The sequence below is a fragment of the Dermacentor variabilis genome, chromosome 7 (assembly GCF_050947875.1).
Source record: "Dermacentor variabilis isolate Ectoservices chromosome 7, ASM5094787v1, whole genome shotgun sequence".
In the NCBI taxonomy this organism is placed as follows: Eukaryota; Metazoa; Arthropoda; class Arachnida; order Ixodida; family Ixodidae; genus Dermacentor; species Dermacentor variabilis.
This window is the reverse complement of record NC_134574.1, coordinates 12,825,721-12,839,749: the sequence shown is the minus strand read 5'-3', so window position 1 is coordinate 12,839,749 and position 14,029 is coordinate 12,825,721. Positions and strand designations below refer to the sequence as shown.

Here is a 14,029-nt window from a genome sequence, read left to right as displayed (position 1 = left end):
AGGTGGTCCATTTGTAGCCTCGCAGAAGAGAGTCGATCATATGTTCAAATATCACAGGAGCATTGCATAGGCCAAAGGGCATGACTTTGAACTGGTATAAGCCATCCAGCGTGATGAAGGCCGTCTTGTCACGGTCAATTTCATCAACTGAAATCTGCCAGTAGCAGGACAAAGATCGATGGACGAGAAGTGTTTAGCTCCGTGAAAGCAGTCCGAGGCATCATCGGTGCGTGGTAGTGGGTAGACATCTTTTCGCATGATCTTGTTTAAATGGCGATAACTGACCCAAAAACGCCAGGTACCATTTTTATTTTTCACAAGGACGGCAGGAGAAGCCCAAGGGCTGGCTGATGGCTCGATGACTCCCATGCAGAGCATTTTGTCCACTTCTGATAGGATGACTCAACGTTCAGCATGCAATACACAATAGGGACGTCGACGAATAGGATTCGTGTCTTCAGTGTTTATACGACTGTGAACAACAGATGTTTGGCCTAAAGGCCTGTCACCGAAATCAAAGATGTCACTGTACGATTCAAACAGGAGATGCATGTCTATGGCCTGTGCAGAGGTGAAGTCAGGGGCAATAATTTTTGCAAAGTCATCCGTTACGGAACCAGAGCTGTGAGCTGCAATTCACGCTTGTAAGCCACTCCCGGCATTCAGACTCTCAATGTCAAATTCAGAACCACTAGAAATGCTGGCCAAGAACATGCCGCCCGGAATCAAGTGAGGGCACAGGCTGAAATTAAGAAGCAGTAGAATGACGTCATTATTAGTAACTGTGACCAACATATCCGGAACAATAACATTCCGGTTCAAAAGCATGTCGATGATGGGGCGAAGCACATATTCACCGTCAGGAACCTGTGGCTGGGCAGTCAAAGTGACTTAAGTAACTGCCTCGGGTGACAGACACACATCGTGAAGCGAGCACAAGTGCAGTGGGGCGGTGCTTGGAGCATCAGCGAATTGAGGCAGTTCTAACTGAAGAATGCCAGTCGCACCTTCGATGAGAGCAGAATGAGTGGATGAAAAGTCCAATCCAAGGATAACGTCGTGAGGCCAGTTGTCGATCACAGCAAAGAGAACAGAAGTAGGGTAGCCGGCTATAATTAAACACATAGTAACCATTCCAAGAACAACCAGCACGACGCCATCAGCCACACGAAGCACTCAGGCAGCTGCTGGGGTGACGACCTTCTTTAAACGTCTACGTAGGCTAGCACTCATCACAGACACATGGGCTCTAGTGTAGAAGAGTGCTTGGACAGGTACGCTGTCTATTTTAACGTCTATTACACTTCTCCTTGTGGGCACAGACAGAGGATTTGCTGCGGTAGTAGGCAATGCAGCACCACCTCTGAGGGCTGCATTTTTTAGTTTTCCGAAAGGGTGCGGCCAAACGTTACAGGGGACTAAAGGCGACATGGTTGCGGCGAACAGGAAGATGGATGGTGTGATTGCAGTGAATGAGACTGGTGTCCACGTGGCGATGGTGAGTGACTGTACCATGTGTTCCTAGCAGAGTTGTCGGCGCTGTTAGACTCGGCGGTGGGTGAAACATTGCAGGCATTTGCATCAAAACGGCTGAGGTTGGTCGGTGTTGAGGGCCACGAGTTTCGACAGTATCGGGCGGCATGACTACTGCGGTGACAGGTGAAACCTATTGGCTGAGCATCACAACGAAACTAGCTCAAATAACTGGGGTCGTAGGCAGGCTCAGATACGTTCTTCCATATACAGTAAAATTACTCCCACTATAAATCCATTTTTTTACTATTTAAACTATTGTCATTTAGTGTGGGTCACAGCCACAATTACCTGTCTTCAGTGCATCTACATTTTGCAGAAGTTCTTTCGTCATGTTCACAATGTCCCCTGAGGCTCACCGAGCACGGATCTCTTTCTGCAAAGTAGTGTGCTGAAGATCCACAACTTGTACAAATACTGCTTGAGTGTCCGGTTTAAACTGGAAACACGGAGAAATGTCAATCACATACGTTGCCTTGCTGATTTGCGTACCCGAGAAGCAACCTACAAAACAAGGTATGCAGAGAATTGGGTAGTGCCGACCCCTCGAATAAATTCCGGTAGAGAATGCCTGCAATTCACTCTTCCTTCCCTCTTAAAGGCTTATGTATATACCGCATTTACACGATTGTAAGTCAACCACTTTTTTTAAGTTTGAAAGTCTGAAGTTGGGGGGTCGACTTACAATCGAAACCAGTGAGTGAGTGAGTTAGAACTTTATGTAGGTCCTGAGGGGAAATCAATCCAGCGGCTCCAACCAGGGCGAGGCCGGTAGACATTGGTTCCTATTGGTGACACCACCTGTGTCACCAATAGGAACGAGCTCCCAAGCTCGGTTATGTCAGCAGCTTTCACCGTATTGGTCTCAGGTGTTGGTCTCAGTGGGTTGGGGAAGTTCGTCCTTGTGCACAAAACCCGACTTTTTGAAGCAATTGTTGATAAACCACTGGTAAACTGCCTCTTCAACATCGGCGTACAAAGGGTCTCTAACCCTTTTCCGCTGATTGGCATGGCTCCTGGCTTCACAATCGTGGTGCTCCCGGTTTTCAAGATGGTTGATATCGTTAACTGGGCGAGCTCATACTTCTTCACAAGGGTGCTCACCTTGAAGCCGCATCGAGAGTCCTGCAAGATATCCATCTTCGTGTCAAGCGACACAGCTTTGCGCTTTGTTGGCGCCATCTTCGAACTGGGTTAAACCGTTGGTTGCACGCTGCTTCGGTGGAGTCAGCCTGCTATCGCGAGACAGAGACGCAGGACAGGCGCCACCACACCGCTTTGCTTGTCACTTTTTTTCTTTCACTCTCTTTCGGAGCGACTGTGGCCGATGCGCATGAAGCAGCTAGCGCCATCTTGTGGCATGCTGCGCGTACTCAGCTATTCTCCGGTGCGTGGGCAGGGCGGCACGCGTTGCGCGGTAATTTATTTTATTTTATTTATTTTATTGTACCCTCAAGACCGAAGTATTACAGAGGGGAGTGGGTAAAAAAACATACACAAGTAAATAGACAAAGCAGCAATAAACAGCAAATTTGATTAGTTAATTGTATCCGGGAGTAATAATGTCTGATAAGGCCAAACGAAACTTTGAGTTGTCCTTGATTGCGACAACTGCGCCGGGAAGGTGGTTCCATTCCTGAGAGGTCCTAGGAATAAATGATTCGTTACAGGTTCTGGTGCGGCACTGAATGATTCCAACCTTAATGGCGGCAGATATGAACTTACGGAGGTAAACATCGCCTCGTCTCGACATCGTTCATTTCAGGGAACTAAGCAATGCAAATGTTACGATTATTTGGCATGGAAAACGCCGTCCAGACGGCAAAATTTTGATCGTTATATCCGATATGCGGTGAATAACCTATCGTTATAAATGTTTTTTTTACCCATAGACCTAATGCATAAAATGACACTCTCATGTCGACCCATCGTTATTGGCCTCGAGCTCCACCACTGGAAAAGCTGGCGCCACTGTCGGCGTGACGTGCTAGGAGGGATCACGTGGACATAGCGGCCGCGTCGGCTGCTTCGGGAGCGCTGAAGCGAGCTGAAAACGAGTTTGAATTTCCTCGTACGCTGCGGTCCTCATTTAGTGGCGAAATTTTCCCGCTTCGAGTGTCTCCTTTACAACGCTTGAAAGCACTACAATAGATAGTGGCTGCCTTTGAAGGCGCGCAACATGGTAGGCTACTGCTCGATGCTGCAGGGCCGGACGCACGTAACGGAGGCCGGTGTCAGCCTTATTCACACGTATCCGCAGGACAAGAAGCTGCCTGAAGCTTGGCTCGTGAAACATAAAGCCGGCAAACAGTCATCGGCTACAACTCGGGTATGCAGCAAGCACAGACGCGAGGAAGATTTCTGCTACGGCGCCCGGTCTGCGATGTTCTGAAAACGCGCACTGAGACGCTCGCCCAAGTTCGCTGCCCGACTAATGTCATGACGGTTTGGTCTATCAACTTGTCGAAGCTATAGATACTGGCAAGTTCAGTGGAGTGGAAAGGCAGCGGTAAGAAGCACATTTAAATAAAGCATGGCATATGGTCATGTTTGTGTTATGAATTAATGCACTGGATTACAAAAAAGGAGCAGCGGGAAATTGTACGCTGAGAACACCGATAAACATACAGTGCGACGCAACTCGGGAAATAATATTGAAACGTCCAAGAATTACAAACAAAAAAAAAAGATTGAATCGTCGCGAAGGCACATCATAGTCCCTGTAGGCGTCGAAGTCTCTACAATGAAGTTATTTTTGAACAGCTCTGATAGCTCCCATGCAACAATGGTTGCTTGTATACTGTCAAATGCTCGTATTCTGCGGCCTAAAGCTCATGGCACGGTGCGAGAATGCGTGCGCGGAGAAAGCGAAACAGTGCGCGGACAAGCATGCCGACGCGCAGTCGGTCGCTGCGAATCTGCGCGATCGCTGCATTGAGGCTTCTTTCTATTACACTCCATTTAGTTGTACAAACACTATAAGAACATATTTCACATAGTTTGCTCTCAGCGTTTACCTACCTTTCACGCAAGACGCCGGTTCGGGAGACTCCATCGCGGCGACCGCGCGCAGTGGCGTTCACTGTACGTATTCGGTAAAGAGATACCGTCTGTAAACGATTGTGTGCTTTCAGTTTGCCCACGATTATTATTTGGACAGTAAACAACTTCTCTCGTCTCGAAAGTACTTACAGAAATGTCCGGGAGAGCTTGCACGTGGTGTTTTCAGTGAGCGCTGACAGCAAAACCTATGAGGAGCGCGCTGCGTGATCCTTATACTACGCCAGCGAGGCACTTCCGATAGATGGCGACTCCGTAGCTCCTCGCCACCAATAACCCATATATCGTTATATGTGGTATCGTTATAAGTGGTCTGCACTGTATAACTGTTATTAGACTGCAATTACCTTTGTTTTAAAAGCCTTGCTGTGAAGCCGCTGCCAAGCGAAAGGGGACTGCGGCTTTGTCAAGCTATTTCTGACAGCTTCTTCTGCGCCTCCGCTGTCTATATCTATACAAGGCAGAAATAAAGAATTTGATCTGATTTGGAGTCCACAGTTCTCCACTCAGTCGGGTTGTGCTAACACGGACAGAAGCGTCGGGGTGGAGCAAAAATAGTAGAAGGGCATTGGTTAGCTCTGGGATTGGCAACAGCACATACAGAATGTAAACCAACGTTTTCAAATTTTTAGTGAATGATGGCTTGTACGAGGGGAACGGAAAAAGTGGTGGCAACAGGGCTATGCGAACAGAAAGCTGCGTGTGCCATTGCATCCAGCTCACGTCGAACGATTCGCACCACATCCTCTGATGGCGATGCATGCTGCTGTGCGGGTTGATCTTCAGACGCCGACGTTGTAGCAGTATTGGGAAGTCTGGCGGATGGGTGCAAGACGCGTCGGCTCATGGCCTGCTTGAACTGTCGGCACTCTTTAATAATCGCATCAACTGCAGGGCAGCTTTTGCCCATGAGCAGATTAAAGGCATCGTCAGCAATGCCCTTAAGCACATGCCCGACATTCTCAGCTTCTGTCATGTCGTGATCGGCTTTACGACAAAGTGCCAGCACGTCCTAGATGTACGAGACATAGGACTTCGTGGGGGATTGGGCACAGGAGGCCAGCTCCTGCTTTGCGGCAATTTTACGGCCGGCTGGTTTGCCGAACAACTCTGTCAACTTTTCTTTGCATTGGTCCCAGCTGGTTAGCTCCTCTTCGTGGTTTTCATACCACACCTTTGCTGTGCCTCTTAGGTAGAACAACAGGTTAGCTAGCATAAGCGTAGGGTCCCATCTGTTGATTCCACTCACGTGTTCGTACATAGCCACCCACTCTTCGACGTCGGCGCCATCAGTCCCGCAGAAAGTTCCAGGATCCTTGGGTTGCACAACGACAACCGAAGGTGACAGCGACGTAGCTGGCGACGGTGACGTTGGAGGCAGCAATGACGTTGATCCCGCGTGCTCACCGTCATTCATGGTGCGCACAACGACAACCGAAGGTGACAGCGACGTAGCTGGCGACGGTGACGTTGGAGGCAGCAATGACGTTGATCCCGCGTGCTCACCGTCATTCATGGTGCGCACGGTGATGTGACATCCACTGCGGAGCTCCGTTTCCAACCGTGGTACCCCGCACTTCCACCAATATGTTACGGGGATGTTGGGGGTATAGAAAGACTATATTTACAATATATATACAGGATGAGTCAGAGTAGTTAAGATGGCTGACCACCAACAACACACAGCAGCCAGAGTCTCTGATCTTCCTCTCTGTTCTATCGTCCTTCCGTAACAATATTAAAAAATACCATCTCAGTGTCTAGCAAATTTTTATTTCATTTTTCAGCAATCCTTAACTACTGGAATACTACCGTCTGACTGGAAGATAGCTAAAGTAATATGCATATTTAAAAGTGGAAACAGAACCTCAGCTGACAATTACCGTCCTATATCTCGTACGTGCATTTGCTGCAAAATTCTAGAACATATAATTGCATCTAATGTTTTCAGTCATCTTGAGCACAATAAATTTTTTTATGCTAATCAACATGGGTTTAGAAAGAATCATTCCTGCGAAACACAGTTATTCGAACTAATGACTGACTTGCATTTTAATATGAACGATAACCTACAAACTGATTGTATATTTCTTGACTTAGCCAAAGCCTTCGACCGGGTTGCTCACTGATGCATGATTTCAAAATTATCATCACTCCGTCTAGACTCAACTTTATCATGGCTTTGTAACTTCCTTTTGCATCGCCAACAGTTCATACTTGTTAATACATCTGTCGTCTAATCTTTCCCCAGTTACCTCCGGTGTGCCGCAGCCCAGCGTTGTCTGTCCATTATTATTTATTTATATAAATGATATACCTTATAACATTTCTTCCTGTATGCAAATATTCACGAATGATTGTACCATCTACCGCCCCATTAACTCTGCTAATGACCACCTGGCACTCCAATCCAATCTTCATCTTATCCAAGAGTGGTGCAAAATATGGTTAATAACCCTTAACACATCGAAATGTAAAGTCATCTCATTCAGCTGCAAACATAACAATTCTAGTTATACATACCATATTCAAGATGACTTACTATCTCACGTCTCCCATTGCAAATATCTTGGTGTTAACCTTTCACCAGACCTTTCATGGTCATTTCATATCACATCCATATGCGCCGTCGCCTCTAAGTCTTTAGGTACCCTATGCCATAAGCTCAGAAGTTTCCCTGCTAATATTTGCAAACTAGCCTACCTTACTTTTGTCCGCTTACAACTTGAGTTTGCTTCCTCCATTTGGTCTCCTTATCATAACAACATGGTCACCATTTTAGAATCTATCCAAAATAGGGCCGCACGATTCATCTCAAGAAACTATAACTACCATTCAAGCGTCACTCAGATTAAAACTGATCTTTTTCTCAAATTTTTGCAGGACAGGTGCAGGACAGGACACCTCGATGTCCTGTCCTGCACGTCCAAAAGATTGCACAATCATTTGAGTCTTACACGGTTCTATGATCACACTTTAGCTTTTTACTCATCAGCATTTCGACGGGCCATCAGATTATGGAATAATCAACCAGACAGCATCGCATCTCTGTCTAATCCTGATACATTCCACCACCAACTTATTACACATTTCACTGAAGCCGTCGTTTAGCACGTTTCATATTCATGTTTCAGCTCATGTTTATCCATGTTTCATATTTTAGTTCATATTTAGAAGTTAAGCATTTCATTTCTCTCTCTTTTTTTTTACATTTGCTTTAACAACACTTGACTAATTGTGCACTTATTCATGCGCGATGCGCATTTTATGTTATCGCTTGCTTTAATCCATGTACCATATGTAGCGAAGAGATTGTAGAAGAGACGCTAGTGGGTTCAGCGCTACTGGCTCTAAACGCTAGTGGGTCGAGCGCTCCTGCTCAGCAACGGCTCTCGTGCTTGGAAGCTGTGACTGCCCTGCCCGTCGACGTTGCGCTGCTCCCGAGCTCTGCCAAATAAACACCTTTAGAATTGGTGGAGGTGCGGGGTAACCTCAGACGATCATCCTGGAACTCCGGTCCCGTACCCTACCATCTGCCATGCCCCAAGACGCCTCCCAGCAAACGCCTCCTCCTGCACCCACTGCGTGTCCCGGGGTGCCTCGTCATCGCGACCCTCCTATCTACACTGGAGCGGACGACACTGACGTGGACGAATGGCTCACGGCGTACGACAGGGTAGGCGACCATAACAAGTGGGATGAAGCAGCCAAATTGAGCCATGTTCTGTTCTACCTCGCTGGAGTGGCCAGCCTGTGGTATAACAACCATCAAGCAGAGTTCCAGACATGGTCGGAATTTAAGACTTCCCTCGCCGATGTATTTGGTCGCCCTGCTGTTCGCAAGCTGCGTGCCGAGCAACTTTTGCGAGAACGAGCTCAACAGCCAGGCGAAACATTCACCAGTTATATCGAAGATGTCCTGGATCTATGCAGGAAAGTCGATTCGACCATGGCGGAGTCTGATCGAATCCGAAACATACTGAAGGGCATAGAAGACGACGCCTTTAACATGTTGCTGGCCAAAAGTCCACGCTCTGTGGCTGAAATTGTCACACTGTGCCAGAGCTATGAAGAACTCCGCAGGCAGCGGTCACTGACCCGTCGATCTCTACCGCGTGACGAACACCTCGCTGGTTTGGCTGCCATGTCCACCCAGGCAGCGTTGCTCGCAGAAATGAAGGCGTTCGTCCGCGAGGAAGTTGCCCGGCAACTCTCGTTGATGGATTTTGCACAGCCGCAGTCGGTACACGCGCCTACGCCAAGTTTTGCGCCTCCGCTTCGCCGCATCATAGCGCAAGAACTGCACGAGGTTTTGCCTGAGCACCACCAGCGTGTTCCTGCGGCTGCGCCTCACAGCTACGCCGAAGTCATGGCCAGGCCCCAACAGATCCCGACGGCTGTGCCACTCAGCTACGCGGAAGTCGTCACCCAGCCTCAACAACTCCCTCAACGGGGACCTCTCACGTACGCCGAAGCCCTCGCTATGCCCCGACAACAGCCTGCTATGCAATCCCTTCACCAGGCGACACGTCCAACGCGTCCTTCCACATGGATGGGACCTGCCGCAACGACTCGGTGGCGTACAGCGGACAATCGACCAATATGTTTTGCGTGCGGCTATGCAGGCCACGTCGCACGCTACTGTAGTCGCATGCAGTCACCTAGCGCTACACCTTATGGGCCAAGTTCTATGGCGGGTTCTCCGCGCCCTTATTACGACGACGAACCTCGGGCTGCGTCACCACCATTCCACCGGTCCGCCAACATCCGCCGCTCAACTTCTCCACGCCGACGCTCCCCATCACCGATGCGGCCTCGTCCCGAAGCTCGGGATGAGGAAAACTAATTGTCGCAGTCCATGAGGCAAGGGCTGCGACGCCGTCGAAACGCGGAAGTCCTCAACGTAGCCCGACCAATGTGATAGACGTGTTAGTTGACGGTGTGCGCACATATGCCCTCGTGGATACCGGAGCCGCTGTATCAGTTATGGACGCAAAGCTTTGTCGCTTCCTTCGAAAGGTTACGACGCCCATTGCTGGATTTGCCCTCCGCACAGCAGGCGCACAGCGTATTCACCCGATTGCGGCGTGCACCGCTCGTGTTCTCATCGAGGACGTTGTATACGCCGTCGAATTTATTGTGATTTCCTCGTGCTCCCACGAAGTTATCCTGGGGTGGGACTTTCTCGCCCGCCACGATGCCGTCATTCATTGCGCACGGGCCGAACTAGAACTGTCGCCGATCTCAGATATGACGCTTGCCGATAATGCTTCTTTTGCAAACAAACTACTCGTCAGACACGACACCAACGTTCCTCCCAACTCGTCAGTGATTGTATCAATGCATTGCAGCAGCCTCTCTGACGCCATCGCACTACTTTCTCCATCAGGCCGCTTTTACACTCGAAAACGTCTGCTGCTGCCTTTTGCGACTGTGAACGTCAAACAGGGCTCCACAGCTATTTTTGTCTATAACCCCTTCTCATACCCTGTGATGCTGCTTCAAGGCGAATGTCTTGGCCACGTGGAAGTGATCGAAGCCGTACAAATTACGGATGTTCCCGAAGACACGTCCTGCGCCTGTTACAACACGCTCGGTTCTCTCGCGACGTCCGACCCTTTGCCCACAGGTGTGTTCGATTCATCTATTGCCGATGGCCTCACCCCACCTCAGCGTTCGCAGCTTCTGCCAAGGAGCTTCGTCAGGGGTGATATGACGGCGGCGAAATTACGAATGAAGCGCCTGAAGTAGGAACACAAACCTACAAAACTGCGCAGTTCTTTGACGGACGTCGGTTTAGGAAATTCAGCTACGGCACGAAGTTTGGCTGGATCGGGGAGGATTCCATCCTTCGAGACGACATAACCTAGTATCATGAGCTGCCGCGCTGCAAATCGGCACTTCTTTAGGTTCAGTTGAAGGCCAGCGTTCGCTAAGCAAGTCAAAACATGCCGTAGGCGTTGAAGGTGCGTGGTGAAGTCAGAGGCAAAAACAACAACGTCGTCGAGATAACATAAGCACGTGTGCCACTTCAAACCGCGGAGGACTGTGTCCATCGTGCGTTCAAAAGTTGCTGGCGCATTACAAAGTCCAAACGGCATGACGTTAAATTCGTATAAGCCGTCGGGTGTGACAAAGGCTGTCTTCGGCCTATCGACGTCAGCCATGGGTACTTGCCAATAGCCGGAGCGTAAATCTAGAGATGAAAAGAATTCTGCTCCTTGTAGGCTATCGATGGCGTCATCAATTCGCGGCAGCGGGTATACATCTTTGCGAGTGATCTTGTTCAGGCGGCGATAGTCTACACAGAACCGTACCGAGCCGTCTTTTTTCGTAACAAGGACGACAGGGGATGCCCATGGACTGTTCGAGGGTCGGATCACTTCGCGGCGAAGCATATCGTCCACTTGCTCATTAATCACACGACGTTCCGTGGCCGAGACGCGATATGGTCGTTGCCGCAATGGCGGTTGGGAGCCAGTGTCAATATGGTGCGTGACAGCAGACGCCCGGCCCAAGGAAGGTTGCTCGACATCAAAAGAAGACATATTTCTTCTCGTTATTTCTGCATTGCTTAGTCTCTTCTTCTCTACTGCTATTATGTGCACAAATTTTATTTACCCTGTATTTTACTTTTTTCTTTTTTAGCTGGTTGTGTATGCACTGTTGGAATTTCCCCCCCCCCCTCCTTACACAATGCCCTACGGGCCTGTACAAATAAATAAATAAAAGTAAATACCGAGTGAATAAAAAGGCGTGGATGACAGTTTTCTGCAGTGATTCGCGAGGTACTAATCATACTTGACAACTGCAGTGCACATAATATTGTGCATGGGAAAACATGCTTGGGCACATCATCGCTAACTTACACTTCATTGAACCCGAGCCCTGCGATGCTACAGTGGCCAAAGTGTCGCCAGACGACAATGCAGGTAACTGCCAGAATTTCGGAAATGTACTGCCCGATTGAGTGACACTCGCCTATTAGACCGGTATTGATGACGAGGTTGCTGCCACTGAGCAGTTCGAGTTTTGCGCTGCAAGTAATGTCATTAAGTTTTGCTGCGGGGTATGTTATTGAGTTTTGTGATTAAATTGGTGCGTTTTTCTTTCTTTTTTTATAGTTCCTACATTAACATATTAACATGAGCTGCAGACAGGAGTCATTTTCACAATATTGCTGAGAAATAAAGTATGCTGCATGTCCCTGATGTACTGCGCGGCAAGAGACCAAGGAGTTGGCAGCGGCCACCAAGACCAGCAGGCACGCGCAGCAGCTAAGCCCAGTGGGGTGAGACAGATATACAGACCCTGCACCGGCTTGCAAGAGCGAGACAGTGGCACCCGCACACGCACGCCAGACGACTGCCTTACCAACGACAACCCATCTCGCCCTGCGGCGTCGCGCCACGGTATCTGTTCCACAAAGATGTGCTAGTGATGTAGTGTCGCGGTGATGCCGACATTGTGGAGGAAACGACAAAGGCCCTCAATGTGCTAGAAGAATTTCGTTGGATCATTGCAGACAGTTGTGAACACCTGGAAGAACATAGAAAAACACTACCCGCACAGATTTGTGCAAGAAAGCAGATGGGCATCCTCGATTACTTTGTGAAGTAACCATATGTTAATGAAAGTCAATATTCTTCCTGTCCATTTCATAAATTAGACATATTTTTCAGTCTCTAGAAATCCGAATTACTGAGCATTTACTGTATTATTCTTCCTTGCAGTAATGCCGTTCGTCTTCCCTGCCCTCAAGGGGGCCCCATAAAGCATAGAAAGGCGTGGTGTACCAAATGGACGGCGACATGTGTGATGTATACCTTGGGCTTCTTCTTCTTCTTGCGTGTGTATGTCTCGTCATAGTCCTCTGTGTCTGTCTCAGGGTCGTCGGGGAAGTCGGCCACTGCTGTGGCCTCCAGCAGGGCAGCTGTTGACTCCTGGGCCTCGTCCAGGTACCACGACTGGTTAGAGTCCTCACCGCCAACCGGGGCTCCAGCCCCTTTGTCGGCAGCCTCGTCCAGGCCCTCCGTTGGCCGTGCCGCCACATTCTCCACCACGCTGATCTGGTGCATGTCTGCGCACACACATGCTTGCTCTGATTGGGCTGGTACTTGTTGACTGCTTTTTATTGCTCTATTTATTATAGCTAACTGATATTTTAGACAATCATTTGAGTTCAAATAAAACTTTTAAAACACTGAAGGGTCATTTTGTGCTAAAGGCTACACAAGCAGCTTGACTATGGCTCAGAAGACCTTACGTGGCATTAGCATAGTACTATTTACAAGACAAGCCCACATACACTGTGGCGATTCTCAACTCTCTTGTCCCCCCATACGTTGTCTTCCCCGCACGGCTCTCCCATCTCCTGTAATCCAGCTTCCCCACATAGCAAAGTGCAAGCGGCAGCGTAGTTGCAGAATAGTGCGAGAGATGGCTGGAGTGTTGCGCTGCTAAGCCTCTTCCTCTTTGGCTAGGAGCATGCGAGACTGTTTCGCAGGTGCACCGGCACACTTCGCAGAACTGTCCCGAAAAAGACTTCGGAGTGAGGCACCGGGACAAATGAACAAATTCAAATGCGCCTCTGTTACGGCGACTGTATACACAAACTATTAGGCATTGGTTTTGTGGGGTTCTCACACCCATGCTCTTGGGACAAAGGAACGACGACACAGTAGTGCAAACAATCACAAGGGCATTTATTGCACCTTTCATAGATCAATGCCTGCTAGCCGAGTTGCTATCCACAAAACATGCCGATGGGAGCGCGACAAATCGTGGAAGTCCGACTCACCGCGACCGGATAGCGAGCGAATATGTTCGCCCCATGCTGGATCCCAACGCCTGGTCGTTCGCACGTACGGTCACGCGAATGGTGGCGCGTTCGAAGGCGGCCACACGAGACGGTCTCGCAGAAGCATGGATCGGCGCCCGCGCAGGACGTCCGCGGCGCTCGCCGGCCCGCAACCCCAAGAGCAAGAGCCTTCCTTTCCCACGCCCAAGTAACCCCGCCGGCAGGCGGCGTTAGCAGCGCAACACTCGTGCCATCTCTCCTACTGCACTTTAACCAGGCCGACTGCCGCGGGCATCACGCAGGCCACGTGGCGAAGCTGGATTGCAGGAGATGGGAGCTATGCGGGAAAACAAGATAGCAGGGGACGCGTGAGAGTCACGCATCCCCACATCCCCCCAACCTTAAATCACTACATATTCCGGCGAAACATGTCACATGGTCTAACAACAACACGAGCTTCACGAACAAGGTAGCACATGCAACAGTGGCAGCGCCGAGGAAATGTCCACACGCTGTCCATAGCATGCGAGTCGACATTGTCCTTGGGTACACTGCTAGCGTCCGCTGGTCACAGCAGCAGCTCTGCAGACTCGACGGCACGACTCCAGGCCAGGACTCCAGAAACGGCGATGCAGT

At 49.5% G+C, this 14,029-nt stretch overlaps 1 protein-coding gene across 6 annotated transcripts in view; it reads right to left on the bottom strand.

Moving 5' to 3' along the window:
* Nucleotides 1–14,029, bottom strand: part of d4 (double PHD fingers d4) — a 238,169-nt gene that overhangs the window by 187,396 nt on the left and 36,744 nt on the right. For all 6 annotated transcript variants that reach the window (XR_012829468.1, XR_012829470.1, XM_075698246.1 and 3 more), the window contains exon 3: nucleotides 12,420–12,673. Coding sequence is in view for 4 of the 6 variants with exons in the window: in XM_075698246.1 (XP_075554361.1) it covers nucleotides 12,420–12,673 (254 nt within the window). In the remaining 2 variants the exon portion in view is untranslated. The remainder of the gene's footprint in view (nucleotides 1–12,419; nucleotides 12,674–14,029) is intronic.